The sequence below is a fragment of the Canis lupus genome, chromosome 27 (assembly GCF_048164855.1).
Source record: "Canis lupus baileyi chromosome 27, mCanLup2.hap1, whole genome shotgun sequence".
NCBI lineage: Eukaryota > Metazoa > Chordata > Mammalia > Carnivora > Canidae > Canis > Canis lupus.
Window position 1 is genome coordinate 30935304 of NC_132864.1, and position 23299 is coordinate 30958602.

Here is a 23299-nt window from a genome sequence, read left to right on the forward strand (position 1 = left end):
TTCACTTTATAATGGCACACTTAAGTACCACCAAAACAGTTTTTGGTCTTAGGAATCTGGCCTGGCAAAATGGGCCTAAGTGGGCTTATAAATTAAGGGCTCAAGACTCTCAGGATAACAGGTGCATATGATAAATCCACTTATAACCATCCCAATTAACCATCACTGAGGCCTAGAGGTAGGCCTGAAAATATCTAACATGACTCTAACTTTACTTCCTGAGACATTCATAGAAACACAATGGACACCAACTGAACCCCAAGGAGTAATTACACATCTGAGTTGCTTGACAACATCAAGATCATATGTTGTTCTGCAAGGAAGACTAAAGCCTTGCTACTCAAGTATGGTCAGGGGACTAGCAGTATGGGCACCACCTGGGAGCAGGCTAAAAAGCTGGATTTTGAAACCCACTCATGACCTAACCACCAAAATTCACACTTTACAAGGGTTCATAGGTGATCCCCAGACATATCAATGTTTAGGAAGCATGCTGGACTAAAGAATGTCAGAACACACATGAGACTGTGATATGTAACCCTGAAAAGCACTAGGCCAAACTTCTGAACTCCTCCACCCTTGTGGAAAAAACCCCTAGAATTCTGAACAGACCATTAATGTCATCTCATAAATCAAATGAATGCTAAACTAAGAAAGGTCAAAGGTTAAGGAGCCCTCTCATCTGGTGAATGTGTTTTTTGATCTTGTAGTAAACATCCTACGTTTGCAAGTTTTCACAAAACACATGGCTTATATATAAAAATTACTGAGGACAATTTCCTTCTCTTGCTTCTAAACTTTCTAGCCCATGAACTTGAAGTGGCAGAAACATTACTAAATGCTTTATTTATTCTAATAGTTTGATCTCAAACTGGAGATAAGAAGTAGGATGGCTGAAGTATAATTCTAGTTGTGCAATACCTGACCATTTATTACAATTCTTAGAACACAGAATGGCTTCAAGCTTTCTTCAAAGAGAAAGGCTTAGTTTGCCTCAAGTTACCACGTTACTAGAGCGTGAGAAACCCATATATAAGAAAAAAAGCACCACCCAAAACACTGCCTAAACATGATCCTAAACACTGCCATTAACTAAATCTTCTCTAATGGAGTGGACAGTAAATGAACTTCCAACTAAATTTGGTAGAGAAGACTGTCAACCTAAAAAATTGCTTTTCTTAATCATTTCTTTGAAGCACATTTATCTAAGTATGACAAAATTCTGAGAATGGACTATCAAATGGGCAATGCTGAGCTTCTTAATCTTTACTGTAGACACACATAAGTTCTAGCCTAGGAGACACCAATATCTTCTCCCAAAATGACGTAAGCCTAAATATGGACATAAAGAGGACATATACATGCTACCCTCTGATCGGTGTGAAAGGGACACAAAAGCCTCTCTGTGTGGACTCTACAAGTAGAATACTAGGAACAACTTTAATTCAAAAAGTGCTAGGAGAGTTGAAATCATAAAAGTTTATGAGAGCAGTTCAAATTAGTTCCCCTTCATTTAATAAGCTTTTCTCCATTCAGAATTCACCTGTCAACATTTTAGGTAATGAAGTTGTGAAACATATTCAAGCACTCTCAGGTTTGAGGAAAAACTACATTTGGAAAGACCAAATCTGAATAAATACAATGCTATCGTTTTTTTAATGCTAAAAATGAATACTCCTCTGACAGCACTAGATACTTTACCAAGTAGGTACGAGCAGTGGCACTAATACACAAACAAAACCTGACTTCAAACTTTACCCAGTCACTATTCTAGGAAATCAAGGACAATAACCACATCAGAACCCTTGATTGGGTCCATACTTAGGAAACAGAGATATGGGACCAACTAGAACATGACTCTTCTCATCAACAGTCCCAAGCACATTTTGGTACTCTGCCTATCATTTCAGGGAATAAGAAATGAACTCACACCTCACTGAGTCCTGTCAACCCCTTCAGAAACATTCAGGCACCAACAAGATACTGAAGCAATAGCTTCTGTAAATAGAAGACCTTGAATTATCTGCATGCCAAAACTGAAAATCTTATTCTATAGCATATAAGTCAGTAACATACACAGGTGCTAAAGAACATGTGTGTCAACATATGCCGATCCACAAATTCAAATGCCATCTGAGCCAATATTCCCTTCACCCAAAAGCTAATTAGAAGCAAATTCTAGTTTAAACTGCATATTCACACTTGCAGAAAAAGAAATTCAAAGCAACGCTTTACTAGATCTAGTTAATATTTAGTCTATGTAGTCAGAATAAGACTCCCACTCTAGATAATACTAATGAAATGCCTACACAATGTTACTAATCTCCCCACCTATAAAGAAACACTATTCCATTAGTAACAAAACTTACTTTTGTATAGCGATGGGGGGATTTGGAGGCTGGTTGCTTCTTCAGGTCAAGGAAAGCATCTCCGTTTTCTGTTTCACCAACACTTCTCCTATCCATGGTTCCTTGGTCTACAATTCTTTGCACCTGGGAGATAAATCAGCGAAACTGTCAGGGAGAACAATACGTTTTCAGAAGTCTTGACCGTTTAAAACACTGACTCTCTTCTCTCTTAAAAAGACTATTTTTAAAAACCAAAACAAAAAGCCTCACTCAACAAAACCAGAACCCATTTAGAAATAGAACGACTGGTACTTAGCTGGGGTGCTCTAAGCATTAAAGGGGTAAGGAAAGCATAAGTGGAAGGTACTCGAATCAGGGTACAGCTTTTAAGCAGATTTAAGACAAAAAGAAACCAAAATTAGTCACTGCCACCTATGAGGACGTTCAGACAGTAGTGGGGAAGTTTCCTGAGTGGGGGCAGGTAGGAGACCGGCCGGGGTTGGGGATCCGGGAAGTCGGACTGTGGTAAAGTGCCTGTCACTTGCCAATGGACGGCGCCAGCTGCCCCTTGTTATCCAGGGGCCAGGGAGTGGGGCTGCGGCCCGAGCGCCCCTCACCCAGCCGGCGGCACCTGTGGCCATGTCAGGGGCGCCCGTGGCAAGGAAGGGGCGAGCTCCGGATCCAGCTCTGAAACTCGGCTTTCCCGGGCCGCGACCCCAACCACCGGCCTCTCGCGCAGGCCCCGGCCCAGCGGCCTCCTTCGGAAGAAGGGCGGGGACTGTACTCACGGAGGGGAGGCGGGCCGGAGGGAGCGGGGAGGCCGAATCCCCCGGCCCGGCCGCTGCGAGCTGGAGCCGGCGCAGGCCCGCCGCCGTCCGCCCCGGCCCGGCCCGGCCCGGCGGCTCGGGCCCCGCCAGCCCCCGCCCGCCTGCTGCCCGCCGGCCGCCCCGCCGGCCTCGCGCCCCTGCCCGCCCCCCGCGCGCGCCCCGGCGCTCGCTCACGCACGCGACCCCGGGAGCAGCGCGCCCGCGCCCCTGCCCTCCCTGTGCCCTGGGCGCGCGGCGCCCCGGCTCCCGCCGCCGCCGGGCCCTTACTCGGTGCCTCCGCCGCTCGGCGGCCCTTCAGCTCGGCCGCCGCTCCCCTCCTCGCCGCCCGCGCCGGTCCGAGGGCTGCTCCGCGCGGCCTTCGCTCTCGCCCCCCCACCCGCTCGGACTGTCTCTCTTCAGCCGCCGTAACCGCGGCCCAGCCCTCCGCTCCTCCTCCGAGGCCCCCTCCCCCTTAATAACTCCCTCCACGCACCCGGGCCCCAGCGCCGCGTTCGCCGCTGCGCGCCCGGATGTGAGGTGGCCGCCGCGGTGCCGGGCGGAAAAGACAGACATCGCGGCGCTCTCCCCAGGCGCCGGCCCCAGCGCGCGCCCGGCGGCGGGGAGGCGGAGGCGGAGGCGGGGGCGAGATGGCGGCGGCGGGGAGCGGGCTGGCGCGGCGGCGGCGGGAGCCCTTCCCGGTGCGCACAGGCGGGCGTCCCGGGCAGCCCCGGGGAGGACGCTGCGTTCCCACGCGCGCTTCGAGGCGGGGCGGAACGGCGCGGAACGGCGCGGGCGGTGCTCGCAGCCCGCAGCCCGCAGCCCGCGCCCGGCGGTTCTGTCAGGAAGGCGGTGGCTTCAGCGAGGTGGGCTGGGGTCCGCGGCCGGGTGCGACTGGGGAGCGCGTCGGCTGCCGAGTTCGCCCGGTTCGCGACGGCGGGGAGCCCTGGGGCTTCGGCGGTGGCGGTCTGAGGCGAACCTGGGGCGTGTCTTTTGAGCCTGGCATTTGTGGGCTCGAGTCTCGGGTTGTTGGTTAGCAGTGTAATGTTTGGGCAAAGCCCTGACTTTTTCGGGTTTTCTCTCTCCTCCTTTCCAAAACGGCCCCTCTCTGTAAGTTTGTGGGGTTGCGTATCGTTGCATTGACAAATTTGCCACGATTGCTTTTGAATGAACGGAAGGCGTCTGACAGACTCGTTGGACGGCTTCCCCCGCCCACTACCCGATGCTTTCCGTAACCTGCACGGGAAGGGGAAGTGCGAGTGTGTTCGGGTGAACTGAGCCGGCGAACGTCAAGCGCGTAGTACACAGTGGCGAGACCGGCGGACGGGAGCAGAGCAGTAATAGCAAACATAATTTCCCCGCTCTGAGAAATGAGGGTAAATGCCGTGCGGAGGAGGAGTGATCCGTAAAGATTTCACGGAGACCCCACGTGAGCCCGGTCTGCAGGAACATCCCCAGTCCTGGTTTTTGCCCCACGCGACCGCCCGGGGTTAGTGTGAAACGACACATAGGCGGAGAGGGAAACGTAAATTTTCTCACCAAGGGGTAGTGAAGTCTACATTTCTCTGAAGGGTTTTACTGTCTTTGAGCTTCACATGTAAAATCAGTGGATTGGGCATTGAGTGATCCCTAAGTTCCCTTAGGAGTCTTGGCAACCGAGAAAATTACGAAAACATTTTCCTTCTATAATATTGAATAAAAGGTGTTCCCCCCCCTTTTTTTTTTTTTTTTTTGAATAAACTGTGTTTCTTACCTATTTTTGCAGGCGAGAGGCAGAGGGAAACGTTTGCAAATTGGGCCCGAGTTTGCATCCCAGCTCTACCACGCTCTACAGGCTGGGGGAGAATTAGGCCATTTCATTATCCTTAGCCTTGGTTTTCTAATCAGTAAAATTGGAAAGATAACCCACTCACAGGGGCTGTTGTCAAGACTACAAAGGATAAGGTGGGTAAAAAGCCTTATACAACATCCATAAAGCTTCTGAGTTGTTTTTTTTAAAGCCTGTTCAGAGACACGTTGCAGGTAATGAAACAGCGCTTGTCTGAATTTAGGAATCAAGCTGCTTTTGGAATTCAGGTTCTTCCTGAGGCTGTTGAAATAGTATAATCCTTTTGCTATCAGGAATAATGAAGAAGGCCCCTTCTTTGAAGCTCTTAAATCCTGGTTCCACCCCTTGGTGTGAAACCTGAGCCAGTCATACCATCTTTCTGGACCTGTTTATTCCTCTGTCAAAAAGGGATAGCAAGCAGTACCTACTTTTCAGGCTTGTCGTGGGAATTCGAGATGAGATAATATTAAAAACACTGTTCTAGTCATTTATTGCTGTGTAATAAACCCCGTCAAAACTCAGTAGCTTACCTCAATATTTTGCTCTCAAACCTGCAGTTTAGGCCACTTCTAGCTGGGACACCGGGTCTCTACTCCATTCAGATGGGTGGAAAGTTTGGGGCTAGGATCATTTAATGGCTCACGTGTTTGGTGCTTGATAGTGGCTTTTGGCTAGAACATTTATATATGCCCTTTCTCTGTGGCCTGAGCTTTTCTCACAACATGGTGGCAGGATTCTAAGTGTGGCCAGTTGCTGAACTCTCTTCTAACCTAGCCTCAGAATCACTCTGTACTGCCACATGCCATATTCTATTAGAAATCACTATGGGGAAGGGACAGACTGCTTTTATGTGGGAGAAGGGTCAAATAATTTGTAAGCATATTTTTAAATTACCACAATACACTTAAAATCTGTTCAAGGCATTGTAGCTGGCATGATAGAGGCCTGGCTTGGAGCTAATTTCCTGGACCCTTTGGTCTTTCCTCGTTGGGATACACACTCTTCCACCAAGCTCTCCTTTAGTATCCTGTAGAACCCTGGTCTCAACTCATTTCTATCCCAGAGACTCAATTTGTTCTTATGAAAGGAGTTGCAAATTAGTACCTGGGAGTAAAGGTAATAATTTACTAATGAAGAGCATCTATGAATGTCTCACCCATGTCATGCAAAACCTAGATGCTTGCAAATCCTTGTTTCATTGTAGCTTTTGAATGTTTTCGGTAGGAATGACTGTAGTTCTAAGTGCCCCTTTTTTTGCAGTTAATAGTGAATTTTCAAATATCCACATGAGAAGCCTCTTTGAGAGAATAAGAAATTATTTACTCTTATTCTTTACTAAAGATAAGATTTTAGTTTAGGTTCAATTGTTGGTTCAAAGTTTGGCATAAAGGAACTCCAAAGTTGAGTCAGTTGGGGAAAGTAGCAGTTCAAGAGCAGTAGAGAAGCAAATGAAAATATTGAAATCCTAGTAATTTTGAGAGCAGCCTCATCTCAGAATGTTGGGATTATACCTCAACTAGCTGGTGCCTCTCTAACTGGGCCTTTTTTTTTTTTCTTTTTTTCTGTTCAGTTTTTCTTGCTCTTAGGGTAATCCCAGGTTCTAAGAAAATGAGATGGCAACAGTTTCACAGGTGTGTGGCATCATGTACTCAGGTTAAGGACTATAAGGAAATTAAGGGACTTTTAGAAGACCAAAAAACCAAATTCTTTGCAGAGCCCCCATACTTTCTGGTGCTTTACATGTTTGATTTTATTTATGGGAAGTACTACAAACAGACCAAACTGAAATCATGTAAGTTCTGCTGCACTAGCTATTGTTAGTCTATACTATTATGTTCTAATCTTTCCTGACAGGAGTAATTACTTGCATTATAACTCAAGTGAAAATGTCTCTCATCCCATCCCAAATTAGTCAAAGTCGAGGGTAGTAAAGGTACATGAGAGGAATAAAGCATCAACAAATCACCTAAAAAACACAAAGTACTTATAAGAAAGACTAATTTTATGGTTAGTAAATATCAGTGTTAATTAGGACTTCAAAACTCCCTAAATTAGTCATCCCTAGAAGATTGCTTCCCGTGTCCTGCTGAAGTGGAACTTCTTTTAAACACCTGTTTTTTAGTTAGACATTAGCATATATGGAAGACAGCAAAAATGCAAATGACCTGTTTGATTCTATTCCCGGGACATCCAACAAGTTATTTTCATATTTGTGATATAAAATCCTTCAAACATTTAAATACATAATGCTAGCCTTAGCTCTCTCCACCAGAAATATCAAGTGCCTTTTTTTTTTTTTTCAAGTGCTTTCAAATGTTTAACAAAGCACAGGAGAAAAGCATATGAAAGTGCCCCACCCATCTTCCCTCACCCCTATTTTAAAAAGATGATCAGAGTTTTAAAAAATTTAACTACCATTTACTAGCAATTAGTACTTGTTAACTATATTTTTAAAGGAAGGGTTAATAGAAGATCCCAGCCTGGGATAATTTAGAAGTTCGGGGTCAGCGGAACGACCCCTCCCCCCGCCCTCCCGATTGACAACCTCCCCGATACACGCATGCGCGCGCCTTACTCCTTGGCGGCATAAGGACCCCCTCCCCCCCCCCCCCCCCCGCCGCTCACTCGCTGGGGAACCACGGAGAACCAAGAGCCAGAGAGGCTCACGCGGGAGCCTGGAGGTTGGGGGGGAGGACGTCCGTCAGCGTGGGCCTCCAGACGGGAACCTCATCCCTAGACCTTGACGCGCGAGGCGTAGCTCGGAGACACTATTCTATAAAGCTCCTGCTCTTGTCGAAGAGGAAGCTGAGCTCTGAGAGGAGCGAGTGGGCCAGGGAGGCCGAGAGCCCACCTTGAGGCCGCTCAGACGGTGCATCCATCTACGCTCTTTGGGGGCAACTTGGCTTTGCAGCTGCCTCTCAGCAGTCAGAGGGAGGCGTGTCGCCTACTCGACGGAGGCTGCGCGAACTGCGAGTCCCTGGAGGGGCGTTTCACACGCACGCCGCGTCGCCGTGGAGACGGGGGGCGGAGCCGGCGCGAGACCGTGTGCGGGGGAGGCGCGGGAAGCGCTGAGGCGGCCGGGGCCTTAGGGCGGGAGGAACCGGGGCCGCGTCTGCCGGCTCCCGCAGGGACTTCCTGAGGCGCGAGGCCCGAGTGCTCGACTAGTCAGGTATGAGGCCCGGTCCGAATCGTCACCAGCCTCTGAGAGGCTCGTCTTCCTGGGTTTGGAGTCCGGCGGCGAGCGCGCATCCCTCCGAGCTGGGCCCTCTGCCTCTCCTCGGAGCCTCCGCTTCCTTCTCTAGAAGTGCAGGCGATGCCGCCTGCCCACGGACTGTGATCTGGGAGTGGAAGCGGCGTGGAGAGAGCGCGCAGGACTTTGGGAGCCCGCCTTGCTCGCCCTGCGCGGTGCTCGCGTGCTCCCTACCGATGCTGCTGCCCTTCGGCGTCTGGTCGCCCGGGCCCCAGGGGCGCCGCTTCATCCCGCGTCTGGTGCGCTGCAGCCGGGGCTCGGTGCCTGCGTGGGTGCAAGGCTCTTTAGCATGCTCGGCTCCGAATGGGAAGATTCTGGGTCCCTGCTGCGTGGCCACGGTGGGGGGTGGGGGGTAGTGTGCACACACCTCAGGGGTCCCATCTGAACCCAGAGGGCCCAACAGAGCAAAAACGGTGAAGTCGCCCCAGCAGTGGCAGATAAATGCTTCGTTTTTATTTGTAGGACGAATGATGTTAGGGACCTGAGTACCAGTCGTAGCCCTCCTACTTAGCTGGTGGCCTCAGATAATTCGCCTGTAAAATGAAATGGCTACCATCTGTCTGGGTGGTTGTTAAAAAGCAGGTTATTAATGAAAAATGCTTAGTTCTATCTATACCTGACACAGATAGATATCGTGGTACCCGCCTAAGTACCACGAACGTATGAAGATTGGGAAGCTTCCTGGAATAAGTAGTTGAAACTTATTCTGGGGCTTAAGATAGAAATTAAATTTAAAATTAAATGGAGTCTTTCCTTGCTTTTCTTTAGGAAGATCGTTGATTTTTCAGTTATTGTTAGCAGCTGCAAAATACTGTAGAAACTTCTTTAAGAAGTTAACTTCTATAATTTTTCAAGTTAACATACATGACTTTAAAAACCAGTATTAAAGGCTTATGATAGAAAACAGCCCCACATCCATTTATAATTTCCATTCCGCTAGCTGTTTCTCCTGATTTTATTCACAAATTGGAAATAAATATCCTTATGGGCGATATTTCCTGATTTTTTTAGTTTTACACATAAACTGTTGACTGTTATTTGTGGAAGATAAGTGCTTAGCTCGAAGTTTTCCTTCTATCATCTCACCAAAGTAGTTATGTTAATTTGTTGTTAAATTGATAAGTGTCCTATAACATTTCACAGCCATACCAAGTCCTGCAGCTGATCTTTCTTGTACATCCCATTATATTTTCTCAAAATTAATAATTGTCTTATTTTCTCATTTGCCTAGTACTCATGCACAGGTCATTAAATTCTTTTTCCTGAATATGTCAGCATTTCTCATGCCTAATTTTCTTTCTTTCTTTTTTTTTTTTTTTTGCAAAATTACTCTAAAAACTGGCCATTTCATCTTTTACCTGGAAATCTTCCTCTGCTCTAATCTGATCTGGTGGCTTTGTACCTGCTATACTCAGTTCTAATCCAGAAACTTCTTTTACATCTATTCTGGGATTTGCTTCTTTTTGTTCTCTTACTTTGAATTAGCTGTTGCCTGGGTTCCTTTTTTTCCCCTTAATTTGCTTCCTTGGTTTTTAGGACACATTTTCCTTTAATAACTACTGCTTCTACTTCCTCCTCCTCCTCTTTTTCTTACTTTAACACTTTATTGCAGTATAATTCACATAGAATACAATTCACCAATTGAAAGTGTTCCATGGTTTTTACTATATTCAGTTATACAACCATCATCATAATCAATTTTAGAACATTTTCATCACCCTGAAAACAAGTCATTACTGTTAGAAGTCACTCCCTTTCTTTTCAATCCTTCCAGCCCTAGGCAGCCAGGAATTTACTTCATGACTCTAGATTTATCTGATCTGGACATTTCATATAAGTGGAATCATGATATATGGTCCTTTGTGATTGGCTTCTTTTACTTAGCATGTGCCAGCATGCATCCTTGTTTTATTTTAAAGATTTTATTTATTCTTGAGAGACACAGAGAGAAAGAGAGGCAGAGACATAGGCACAGGGAGAAGCAGGCTCCTTGCAGGAAGCCTGACATGGGACTTGATCCTGGGACTGTGGGATCACGTCAGTGAGCCAAAGGCAGGTGCTCAACCCCTGAGCCACCCAGACGTCCCTGCATCCATGTTTTAACATGTACTAGTACTGCATTTCGTTTTATGGTTGCATGATATTTCATTGTATGGATATAGCATATTTTGCTTGTCCATCCATGTGTTGGTGGACATTTAGGCTTTCCCTTTTTTGCCTGTTATGAATAATGTTGCTGTGAACACATATAAGTTTTTGTGTAGACACTTGTTTTAGATTCTCTTATCTATGTACCTAGGAATGGATCTGCTGGATCAAATGGTAACTCTGTATTTACCTTTTTGAGGAATTGCCAGTTTTCCAAAGTGGCTGCACCATTTTACATTATCACCATAGTGTATGAGGGTTTCACTTTCTCTACATCCTCACCCAAACACATTACTATCTTCGTTTTTTTTTTTTTTTAAGTGTATTTATTGAAGTAATCTCTACATCTAGCATGGGACTTGAACTCATGACCTGGAGATCAAGAGTCACATGCTCCTCTGAGCCAGCTAGGTGCCCCAATCTTTCTTTTTTATTGTAACCATACTAATTATTATCTCATTGGGATTTGATTTGCATTTCTCTGATGGGTAATGATGTTGAATATCTTATATGCTTATTGGCCACTTATGTATTTTGGGGGAGAAATGTCTATTCATGTCCTTTGTCCATTTTTAAATCGGGTTGTCTTTTTATTGGGTAGCAGGAATTTTTAAAAATATAATCTAGATTTGTCACTTAGCAGATTTGCAAATATTTTTTCCCATTCAGTAAGTTGTCTTTTCACTTTCTTGATGGTGTCCTTTGAAACACAATTGTTTTTAATTTGACAACATCCAGCTTTCTGGTAACTTCTCAAGAACAAGATAGCTTAAGTTTTTTCTCCTTGCATGAGGGAAAAAAGTATTTAATCTCTAACATTTGGCCCCGTGCAGGACATCTCATCTGAGAATTTGCATCTTTCAGTTTTGAGAGACTTTCTTCATTTTTTAAAAAATTTATTTTAGAGAGTGTGTGTGTGCATGTGTGCACATGAACCTGGGGCGGGGCAGAGGGAAAGGGAGAATTTCAAGCAGACTCTGTGCTGAGCTCAGAGCCCAACACAGGGCTTGATCTTATAACCCTTAGATCAAGACCTGAGCTAAAATCAAGAGTCTAACGCCTAACCAGCTGAACCACCTTGGCGTCCTGTGTTTCATGTTTTTTGTTTGACAGTTGGTTTGTAGTTTATTAAAATCAAGATCCAAAATCAAAGTCCATACGTTGCATTTGATTGATCTACATCTTTTTTTTTTTAAGATTTTATTTATTTATTCATGAGAGACACAGAAAGAGAGGCAGAGGAAGGAGAAGCAGAAGGAGCCCAATGTGGGACTCAATCCCAGGAATCCGGGATCAGGCCCTGAGCCAAAGGCAGATGCTCAACCACTGAGCCACCCAGGCATTCCTGATTGATCTACATCTTAAGTATCTTTTAACATATAAGTTTTCCCCTTTCTTCTTCAGTTTATTTGTTGAAGGAACTGGGTCGTTAGTCCCGTGAAGTTTCGTACATCATTGATTTTGCTGATTGCAGAATCATTTGTTCCCTGTATTTTTTGTAAGTTGGTTCTTAGTTGTAGATGAGGCTTAATGATATTTAGACTCAAGTTCTTGGCAGGAATGCATCACAGACCGTGATACTTCCTCAGATTCCTTTGTTTTGGTCTCTTTCTTGTTGGAGGTCACGTCCAAATGTCTTGTAATTCTTGATTGTTCATTCTTTAGCGTCAGCAGCTGAGAAATTAGTTAAAAGGTCCCAGTATCTGGGCAGCACTTGTAGGTTTAGGAGCTTTTTTTTGGTGGGGGGGGGGGTGGGGCAAGCCTGCTTTTTCACTGAGGGAAGTAGAGCACAGAAGTGAGAATCTTGAGAGCTTTTAGTTCTTAGCTTCTTCTGCAAAGATTCTTCCAGTCTCCTGACTGGGAGATAACCAATCTAATTGCCAGAATTCTGAAAGCGGTTTGTGGAGAAGAAGCTGTATACTCTGCCTGGCAGGGTTGTGAGAGAGACCAGGGGCCCCAGCCGCTCACCATATAGACTTCATTCAGTCCTCTCCTTTGTGGCCTATAGCTACAATTCTGGGAGCCATTCCTTGTTCCTTCTAGTTCTGAGCTCTTCTGAGATTCTGTAGGCCTGCTTCTCATTGGTATCCCACTTTGTAGGTATTCCATAGAATCATTATAACAAGACATAAACCCAAGGCAATGACCAATTTATTATAGCAATGTTTAACCAAATATCCTTACTTGAATTATCCTTTAATTTTAATTTACAGAAATAGTCACTAAAGGAGACCTTTATTACTCGGAGTGTGATACCAGAAACACAAGGAGGAAAAATGTTTGATCTCTGTAAGGACTATTTGTTTTGTATGGATTAAGTGTTTTCTGGCGAATTCCTTCTCTGATTGTCATTGAAATATGTGACCTTCAGTATAAAGGGTGGTTTCATTTTTTTAGAATGAATATTTTATTATGAATGCCTCACAATTACTCAACATAGGACAAGTCAACCTTAATAGCTTTCCTCCACCACCTACTTAAATCTTACTTCTTGGGCAGCCCAGGTGGCTCAGCGGTTTAGCGCCGCCTTCAGCCCAGGGTGTGATCCTGGAGACCCTGGATCCAGCCTGCTTCTCCCTCTCCCTGTGTCTCTGCCTCTCTCTGTCCCACATGAATAAATAAATAAAATATTTTTAAAAATTAAATCTTTTTTCTTTTTCTTACTACTTGAATTAGTTTTCAAAGGCTGCTCTGATGAAATAGTGTAAACTTCATGGCTTATAAACAACAGAAATGTATTGTCTTTTAGTCCTGAAAGCTAGAAATCTGACATCAAGATGTCAGCAGGGCTATCTTCATCCTGAAGGCTTTAGAGGAGGGTCTGTTCCATGCATTTCTCTTCTGGTATTGCCAGCAGTCCTTGGTGTTCCTTGGCTTATGGACACATCATTCCAGTTTCTACTTTCGTCATCATGTGTCTGTCTTTACATGGCATTGTCCTTCCTGTGTGTGTCTCATCTCCTCATTTTATAAAGATGCCCATTGTATTGGGTTAAGGGCCCACCTTATTCCAGTGTGGCTTCATCTTAATTACATCTGCAAAGACTATTTCCAAATCAGGTCAATTCATAGGTACCAGAGGTTGGGACTTCAGCATATCTTTTAGGGGGACACAATCTAACCCACAACATTGCTACTCCTTGCACTAAGTAATAAATAAAAATGATGTTACTTTTTTGGTTCATAATGAATATTATGGGTAGAAATTATACCAAATGAAAATGGAAACTATATAAAGTAATTTACTATTGACCAAAAGTGCCTGGAGATTCTTCTAGGTAACATTAACAACCAAAAAAACTAATCTAGGCAAAAAAAAAATCTTGGCCTCTTACTAGTGCCCTTATGAAGGGAAGTTTAAGGTATTAAACTTCCCACTCCTTCCCTAGAGTACCTGGAAGAATGAGCCAATTAGAGCCTTTTGAGTATCATTCTCTCTCCTCCCAGTTTTCTTTCTTATAAAATAACTTTTTAAAAATTCAGTTTAGGGATCCCTAGGTGGCGCAGCGGTTTGGCGCCTGCCTTTGGCCCAGGGCGTGATCCTGGAGAATCAGGATCGAATCCCACGTCGGGCTCCCGGTGCATGGAGCCTGCTTCTCCCTCTGCCTGTGTCTCTGCCTCTCTCTCTCTCTGTGTGTGACTATCATAAATGAATAATAATAAAAAAAAATTAAAAAAAAATTCAGAGTGCCATTACTAGAGAGCTCTGTGTGTGACTATCATAAATGAATAATAATAAAAAAAATAAAATAAAAAAAATAAAAATTCAGTTTAAAAAACTTCATAGACTTTCTATGCTCATCTAGTGTTGAATTAAGGAGAGGAGATTAGGAGGTGGCATATAGCTTTTCAGAAATGTGGCTCATGGGGTGCCTGGATGGCTCAGTCAGTTAAGTGTCTGCCTTCAGCTCAGGTCATGATCCCAGGGCCCTGGGATGAACCCTACGTCATTGGGAAGCCTGCTTCTCCCTCTCCCTCTGCTGCTTCCCCTGCTTGTGCTCTCTCTGTCAAATAAATCAATAAAATGTTTTAAAAAAAATGTGACTCCTAAAAGGCTTCAGATAATTTACTCTCCTTTTCCCTCTTTTTCTTATGGTTTAGAAGGGGAAGATAAAAAACTTTTTGATTCATGAAGAATCTGCTTACTAAGAAGTATATATCAAGCCACTGGCCTAATTTCCATCAAAAAAGAAGGAAGCTGAGAATGCAGAGGAAGGTGGACTCCAGGTAAGTGATAGGACTTAAAATTAAAAAAAAAAAAAAAAAAAAAGCAGGGGGGCCCTGGGTGGCTGAGTGGTTGAGCATCTCCTGTTGGCTCAGGTTATGATCCTGGAGTCCCAGGATTGAGTCCAGCATCAGGCTCCCTGGAGGGAGCCTGTTTCTCCCTCTGCTTATGTCTGCCTCTCTCTGTGTGTCTCCATGAATAAATAAATAAAATCTTTAAAAAAAAAATAGCTGAAATTGTGGCCCATATAAACCTGTAAACATTTTTGTATAAAAATGATAAATAATAAAAAAGTTTCTTCCTAAATCATGAGTGGTAAGAAAGGAACTTTGGGTAAGATTTTTTTGTTGATATTTTGGGTTTATCATCTAGAGTGCAGAATATAATGCACATTTCATACATCATGTTATGGTTCAAAACCATTTTGAGTGTCTGGAAATATCACTAAACTCATGATTCTGAGCAAGAATGAGGATGATTTTGCTGAAGTTGGAAGTTCTTTTTTTTTTTTGTCCCCTTCCCCCCCCCACACAAGTACTTTATTGAATTCAATTGCAGACTGATGTGTATATAAAATGCTGTGAGAGGAGTGACAGCCTCAGGCCATGGGCAGCTGCTAATAGCTTCCATAATGTTTTATGACCTCTGAAATTGCTTAGAAAATTATCAGTGATCCAGTGGCAAAAATAACAGTAAATGTAATGATCAGAAGGAGACCCAAGACCAGGGGCCAGATGTTCAGGCACTTGGCAATGGAGGCACAGTCTTGGGCCCGAATCCTATCACCCACCATCTTTTCTGGTCCTTAGACTTCATGGAATAGATGAATTCTGGGAAGCCCCGTACAAGTTCATGAAGATTTTGTTAAAGAGGGACCAGACTATATGGTTGGGGACTGAAGTCTTGCTGCAGATGTTGATCATGCTGGTAGCCACAGGAGCTGAGCTCTAGGGCACCCTGAGTACAGCCACCTTGTGCTCCTCCTTGAGCATCTCTTAGGTTGTGGAGATGCCGGTGTGGGCACTGGGGAAGAAGGGGTGGGAATTGCAGTTCATTAAACTATTAGATAGAACATGGATTCAGAAAGATGCATAAAATGTACTGTTTACTATATCATTTTGAAACAAACATGTAACCATTACAGGGTAAAGAAATAGTGTATTGTCAACACCTCAGAAGTCCCTTTTTATGTTATTTCCTAATCACTCCTGCTCCTTCCCTAAACCACCATCCTACCTTAATAGTAATCATTTTCTCAAATTTCTTTATAGGTTTACATCTCAGAACAATATAGTTTAGTTTTGCCCCTTTGTCTTTATATAAATGGAATCATATTACATGTATTCTTTTGTATCTTGATTCTTTCTTTTAAGGTTTTAAGATTCCTTTATGTTGTCTGTGGCTGTAGTTCGCTCATTTTCCTGGCTGTGTGATACCATGATATAAGAATATTACACAGTTCATCCATATGCAATATTGTTGATGGGCATTTGGGTGTTTCCAGTTTTTGAATGTGATGAACATCTCATATGCATAGAGTGACACGCAGTGGCTCTCAAGTTTGAGCCTGCAACAGAAAGAGATTGCTGGACTCTGCCATCAGTTTCTGATTCAGTAGATCTCAGTCAGACCCAATGGTTTGTATTTCTAGTAACTTCTAAACTGATGCTGTTGGTTTTGGGATCTCACTCTGATAAGCAGAATTGGTTTCTGGGCCAGAATAGAAGAGAATCTTCAATTTTGCTAGGTAATTGTTTTCTAAATTGGTGTACCAGTTTGTGCTCTGACTGGTCATGTTCGGGTGTCCTTGTTGCCCCACATCTCCCCAATACTGTGCTTCTGTGGTAGGGTTGTGGTCATAGCTCTCTGTGCTTTTTATTTGTATTTCATGATTTCTGTTGTTGTTGAGTACCTGTTTTGGGGCATCTGGATTTTCTTTTTTGAAGCACATATTCAAGTCTTAAACCCACTTTTCTTTTTTTTTTTTTTGTAAATTATTATTTATTTATGATAGTCACACACAGAGAGAGAGAGAGAGAGAGAGGCAGAGACATAGGCAGAGGGAGAAGCAGGCTCCATGCACCGGGAGCCCGACGTGGGATTCGATCCCGGGTCTCTAGGATTGTGCCCTGGACCAAAGGCAGGCGCCAAACTGCTGCGCCACCCAGGGATCCCTAAACCCACTTTTCTATTCAGTTGTGTATTGAATCTTTCCCCCATTTGATATATAGAAATTTTTGTATTTCCAAATATAAATTCTTGGAACGCCTGGGTGCCTCAGAGATTGAGCATCTGCCTTTGGCTCAGGATGTGATCCGTAGTCCTAGGATTGAATCCCACATTGGGCTCCCTCTGCCTACGTCTCTGCCTTTCTCTTTGTGTCTCTCATGAATAAATAAATTTAAAAATCTTTAAAAAAAATACAAATTCTTTCTATATTTTATGTGTTGCAAATATCTTTTCTGTCTTTGTAGCTCACTTTTTTCATTCTGGTATCTTTTAATGAATTATAGTGTTTTAATTTTTTTTTTTTTTTATTTATGATAGTTACAGAGAGAGAGAGAGGGAGGCAGAGACACAGGCAGAGGGAGAAGCAGGCTCCATGCACCGGGAGCCCGACGTGGGATTCGATCCCGGGTCTCCGGGATCACGCCCTGGGCCAAAGGCAGGCGCCAAACCGCTGCGCCACCCAGGGATCCCGAATTATAGTGTTTTAAACTTTAGTAAAAATGATCAGTCTTTTTAAATATATCTAATCTGTCATGTTTTAAGGGATCTTTTCCTTTCCTGGGGTCATGAAGGTATTCCGAATTGCCTTCAGTGTTTATTATTTTACCATTCACGTTTTTTTCTCCAGACCATTTGAAAGTGATTTGTGTGTGTCATGTGAGTTTAACTTTTTTTTTTTTTTTTTTTGCCTCCCATGTGGATATCCAGTTGTGCCAGCACAATTGAAAAGACTTCTCTGCAGTGCCATGTTTATCATTAATCAAAAGTCCATTCAAGCTCAGGTCTGTTTCTGGGCTTTCTACTTTGTGCCTATGGTTGGAATTGTCCTTGCCACAAAATCATGATGTCTTGATTATATAGCTTTATAATAAGTCTGAGATCTAAGTAGGGCTTTTTACCTAGTGCTTTTAAGCACTGTAGAAAAAAGATTTTATTTTGAAGAAATCTCTACACCCAATATGGGGCTCGGCTCAACTTAATGACCCTGAGATCAAGAGTCACATGCTCTATTAACTGATCCAGCCAGGCACCCCTCATCAAGTACTTTTTAAAAAAATGACTGTAAGCTATTCTTGGTCTTTGCAGTTCTATATAAGCTTCAGAATCAACTTGACAGGCCTTTTTCCCTCCCTACAAAACAAAAACTGTTGGGGTTTTAATTGGGATTACTTTGAAGCTATAGATCAGATTGGAGGAAATAACTATTTTGGTGAGTCCTAAAATTTTCCCTACAGAAATGTTTACAACTTTTTTTTCAGTAAGCCCTTCATCTCGTGTTGACCTTGAACTCACAATCCTAAGAGATCAAAAGTCACATGCTCTATTGACTGAGCCAGCCAGGCACCCCAAATGTTTACAACTTTTTTTAAAGATTTATTTATTTGAAAGAGAGAGAGCATGTGCATGCAAGAAAGCAGGGAGAGAGGAGACAAGCAGACTCCCCACTGTGTGTGGAGCCCTACATAGGACATGATCCCCGGACCCTGAGATCATGACCTGAGTCGATATCAAGAGTTGGGTGCTTAACCGATTGAGCCACCCAGGCACCCATACAACTTTTGTTAGATTTACTCCTGTAGTTGGTGTTTGTGGTTTGAAAATAGTATATAAATATAGTTTTATTTTTGTTAGTCTATAGAAATATATACAGTTGATTCTCGTTATTTGCAGATCCTGAATTTGTGAAGTAACATAATCTCCAAAACTTATTTTATTTATTTATTCATGAGAGACACACAGAGAGAGAGGCAGAGACACAGGCAGAGGGAGAAGCAGGCTCCATGCAGGGAGGCGGATGTGGGACTCGATCCTGGAGCTCCAGGATCACACCCTGGGCCAAAGGCGGTGCTAAACCGCTAAGCCACCCGGGCTGCCCTCCAAAACTTATTTTAATCCCCAGATCTCTCAGCAATTTCTCGGTGTTCTCAGGGTCATTCTTGGACATGGGTAGAGCCTTACAAGATTTGAGTTGCTCAATAGGCACATTCTCAGCTGAGATGAAACAAGGAGTGTTCTGCCCTCCTTTTTAAAGTTTTTATTGAGGTATGATTGAGGTACAACATTGTTAGTTTCAGGTGTGCAACATAATAATTCCGTATTTGTACATTTGTTCAGGAAATGCTCAGCACAGTAAGTCTAGTTAACTCGCCATACATCGTTACAGAATTTTTTCTTGTGAGATGGGGAAGGGCTAGATATAGATAGGAAGCCAACAACTTCTAGCTGTCTGGTGGATGAAGTTGTAGACTTATCCAAAGGCTTGCACCTTCTTCCTCAGTGACAGAGTCCTTTTTTTTTTTTTTTTTTTTTTAATTCATGAGAGACACAGAGGCAGAGACATAGGCAGAGGGAGAAGCAGGCTCCCTGCCAGGATCCTGATGCAGGACTCAATCCCAGGACCCTGGGATCACCACCTGAGCTGAAGGCAGATGCTCATCCACTGAACCACTCAGGTGCCCTGAATTTTTTCTTGTGGTGTGAACTTTTAAGATTTACTCTCCTAGCAACTTTCAAATATGCAATATGGTTATTAACTATCACCATGCTGTACATTTTATCCACATAACTGACTTATTTTATAACTGGCAGTTTGTAGCTTTGATTCCCCTCAGGCATTTTGACACCCGCCTTGCCACACCCCACCTGTGGCAATCACCAATCTGTTCTTTTTGTCTGTTATTGAACTTGTTATTTTGTTCTAAGATTCCACTATATATAAAGGAGATCATATGGTATTTGTCTTTTTCTGACCTGATTCATTTAGCACAGTGCTGTCAAGGCCATTCATGTTGCAAATGGCAGGATTTCATTCTTTTTTATGGCTGAATATATATATATATATATATATATATATATATATATATATATCACATTTTCTTTATCCATCTGTTAGTAGACACTTAGGTTGTTTCTGTATCTTAGCTATTATAAATAATGCTGCAGTGTACATGGGGGTGTGTATATATCTTTTAGAGTTAGTGGGGTTTTTTTTTTTCCTTCAGATAAATCCCCAGAAGTGGAATTGTGGATCATATGGTAGGTCTGCTTTTTAATTTTTTGAGGAACCTCCATATTGTTTTCCATGGTGGCTGTACCAGATTGCATCCCCATCAGTAGTGTACAAGGATTCTTTCTCCACATCCTTGCCAACAGTTGTTATTTCTTATGTTTTTGACAGAGTCATTCTCACAGATGTGAGGTGGTATCTCCTTGTGGTTTCAATGTGTGTTTCCCTGGGCATCTTTTCCTGTATCTGTTTACCATTTGTATGTCTTTGGAAACATGTCTATTCAGATTCTCTGCCCATTTTTAAATTGGAGTGTTTGGATTTTTTTTCTTTTTCTTTTTCTTTTTCTTTCTTTCTTTCTTTCTTTCTTTCTTTCTTTCTTTCTTTCTTTTTTTTTTTTTTTTTTGCTATTACGTTGTAAGAGTTCTTTATGTAGTTTGGATGTTAACCCCTTATCAGACATATGATTTGAAAATATTTTCTTTCACTCAGTGTATGGCTTTTTCATTTTGTCAATAGTTTCCCTTGCTGTGCAGGAAGCTTTTTAGTTGTAGTCCCATGTGTTAATTTGTGCTTTTGTAGCCTTTGCCTTTGATGTCAAATCTAAAAATTTATCACTGAGACCAATGTCAAGGAGCTTACTATCTGTTTTCTTCTGGGGTTTTATGGTTTCAGGTCTTACATTAAAGTCTTTAATTCCTTTTGAGTTAATTTCTGTGTATGGTGTAAGATAGTGGTCTAGTTTTATTCTTTTGCATGTAGCTGTCTGGTTTTTTCAATATCATTTATGAAGAGACTGTCCTTTCCCCACTGTGGTTTCTTTATCATAATTTTTAAAAGATTTTTGATGAGAGACCCAGAGAGGCGGAGACATTAGGCAGAGGGAGAAGCAGGCTCCCTGTAGGGAGCCCGATGCAGGACTTGATCCCAGGACCCTGGGATCATGATGAGGCAAAGGCAGATGCTTAACCACTGAGCCACCCAGGTGCCCCTCTTTATCATAAATTAATTGACTAAATAAGCATGAGTTTATTTCTGGACTCTCTGTTTCATTTATCTGTGTATCTGTTTTTATACCAATGTCATATGGTTTTGATAACTATAGCTTTGTAATATAGTTTGAAATCAGAACATAGTGTCTGCAGCTTTGTTCTTCTTTCTCAAGATTGCTTTGGCTTGGGATGCCTGGGTGGCTCAGCGGTTGAGCGTCTGCCTTCATGCTCAGGGCGTGATCCTGGGATCCCGGATGGTGTCCCACATAGGGCTCCCTGTGAGAAGCCTGCTTCTCTCTCTCTGCCTGTGTCTCTCATGAATAAATAAATATTTTATTTTATTTTATTTTATTTTATTTTATTTTATTATTTTTATTTATTTATGATAGTCACACACAGAGAGAGAGAGGCAGAGACATAGGCAGAGGGAGAAGCAGGCTCCGTGCACTGGGAGCCCGACGTGGGATTCGATCCCGGGTCTCCAGGATCGTGCCCTGGGCCAAAGGCAGGTGCCAAACCGCTGTGCCACCCAGGGATCCCAAATCTTTTTTTTTAAAAAAAAAGATTGCTTTGGCTCTTCAGGGTCTTGGTTCAATACATATTTTAGGATTATTTGTTCTGTTTCTGTGAAAAATATGACTGGGATTTTCATAAGGATTGCATTGAATCTGTAGATGGCTCTGGGTGGTATGGATATTTAAACAATATTGATTCTTCTAATCCATGACAAAGAATATTTGAGGTGACCATAGACTATAATACTGGAAGTAACAAGAATTGACTATATGTATATTTTTGATATTGCCTTTGTATCAAATAGTCTTGCTAAAAACTCATACATTTTAGTAATTTACCTGTAAAGTCTTTTGGGTTTTCTACATGTATAATCACATTATATGCAAAATGACAGTTTATTCTCCCATCTCCAGTCTTTACGACTATTTTTTCTCTTTTTTAAAATATTTATTTATTTGAGAGAGAGAGTGCAAGAGAGAGATAACACAAGAGAGGGGAGGGTCAGAGGGAAAAGTAGACTCCCTGCTGAGCAAGGAGCCCTATGTGGGGCAAAATCCTGGGACTCTGGGATTATGACCTGAACGGAAGGCAGGCACTTAACAACTGAACCACCCCGGTGCCCCTAATTTCTCTTTTTTGCTTTACTCTGCGAGCCAGGATCTCTAGTAAAATGTTGTATAGAAGTCGTCCTGTTCATAATCTCAAAGGGGGGCACCTGGGTGGCTCAGTCACTTAAGTGTCTTCCTTTGGCTCAAGTCATGGTCCCAGGGTCCTGGGATGGAGTCCCTCTTCTCCCTCTTCTCTGCCACTTCCCCTACTTGAGCACACTCTCTTTCTGTCAAATAAATAAATCTTAAAAAAAAAAAAAATCTCAAACGGAGAACCTTAAGTATGGTCTCTGAATAAGTTTTTCTTAGGTATCCCTTATCAGGTTTCTCTTTCTAGTTCAAGACCTTTTTGTCATGAATGGGTATTGAATAGTTTTTAATCTGTCTTTTTTTTTTGTATCTATTGAAATGATTATATGATTTTCTTAATGACTGATATTTCTAATGTTAATCTTCCCTTTTCCTGGAATTAAGTAAACCTCTATCATACTGTCCTTTTTCTATGTTGCTGACTTGAGTTAGCTAATATTTTGTTTAGATTTTTATATATGTATTCATTAGTGATATTGATGTAAATTTTCCCTTCTTAAAATGTCCTTGTTAGGTTTTGTACTAAGGTTATGGCCAGGGCAGCCCCGGGTGGCTCAGCGGTTTAGTGCCACCTTCAGTCCAGGGGGATCCTGGAGACCTGGGATCGAGTCCCACGTTGGGCTTCCTGCACGGAGCCTGCTTCTCCCTCTGCCGGTGTCTCTGCCTCTCTCTCTCTCTCTCTCTCTGTTTCTCATGAATAAATGAATAAAATCTAAAAAAAAAAAAAAAAATAAGGTATGGCCAGTTTCCCCAAATTACCTGGTTTTATCTAGATCGGGGTGGGTAGTGTTCTTTTTTTCAAAAAGAATTCTGAGGGGGCGCCTGGGTGGTTTAGTTGGTTGAGTGACTCTTAATTTTGGCTCAGCTCATGATCTCAGGGTTGTGAGATCAAGTCTCATGTCAGGCTCCGTGCTGTACATGGAGCCTGCTTGAGAGTCTCTCTGCCCCTCCCCTGTTCTCTTTCTCTCTTTCTCCAATAATAATAATAATTTAAAAATAAAAAAAATTTAAAAGATTTTATTTATTTATTCATGATAGACATAGAGAGAGGCAGAGACACAGGCAGAGGGAGAAGCAGGTTCCATACCGGGAGCACAACGTGGGACTCGATCCCGGGACTCCAGGATTGCACTCCGGGCCAAAGGCAGGCGCAAAACCGCTGAGCCACCCAGGGATCCCATAAAAAAGAGTTCTTAAACTAGTTTATGTGAGATTGGCATGAATTTTTCCTTGCACTTTGGTAGATCTTGACAGC

General features: G+C 43.0%; 2 protein-coding genes across 22 annotated transcripts in view; one reads left to right on the forward strand and one right to left on the reverse strand.

The window, feature by feature from the left end:
* Positions 1-3600, reverse strand: part of EIF4ENIF1 (eukaryotic translation initiation factor 4E nuclear import factor 1) — a 48365-nt gene extending 44765 nt beyond the window's left edge. For 7 of the 15 annotated variants that reach the window (XM_072803330.1, XM_072803318.1, XM_072803317.1 and 4 more), the window contains exons 1-2: positions 2894-2912; positions 2370-2492 (exon numbers count right to left, since the gene is read on the reverse strand). In XM_072803330.1, coding sequence (XP_072659431.1) covers positions 2370-2465 — 96 coding nt within the window. In that variant the 5' untranslated portion in view covers positions 2466-2492; positions 2894-2912. Of the gene's footprint in view, positions 1-2369; positions 2493-2893; positions 2913-2965; positions 3094-3136; positions 3275-3442 lie in introns of those variants that run through there. The other 8 variants (XM_072803328.1, XM_072803326.1, XM_072803329.1 and 5 more) reach the window with 6 other exon arrangements.
* A 277-nt stretch (positions 3601-3877) lies between these two features.
* Positions 3878-23299, forward strand: part of SFI1 (SFI1 centrin binding protein) — a 99051-nt gene continuing 79629 nt past the window's right edge. For 4 of the 7 annotated variants that reach the window (XM_072803306.1, XM_072803310.1, XM_072803309.1 and 1 more), the window contains exons 1-2: positions 7990-8148; positions 14479-14604. In XM_072803306.1, coding sequence (XP_072659407.1) covers positions 14507-14604 — 98 coding nt within the window. In that variant the 5' untranslated portion in view covers positions 7990-8148; positions 14479-14506. Of the gene's footprint in view, positions 4018-4916; positions 5096-7989; positions 8149-14478; positions 14605-19180; positions 19285-23299 lie in introns of those variants that run through there. The other 3 variants (XM_072803307.1, XM_072803308.1, XM_072803312.1) reach the window with 3 other exon arrangements.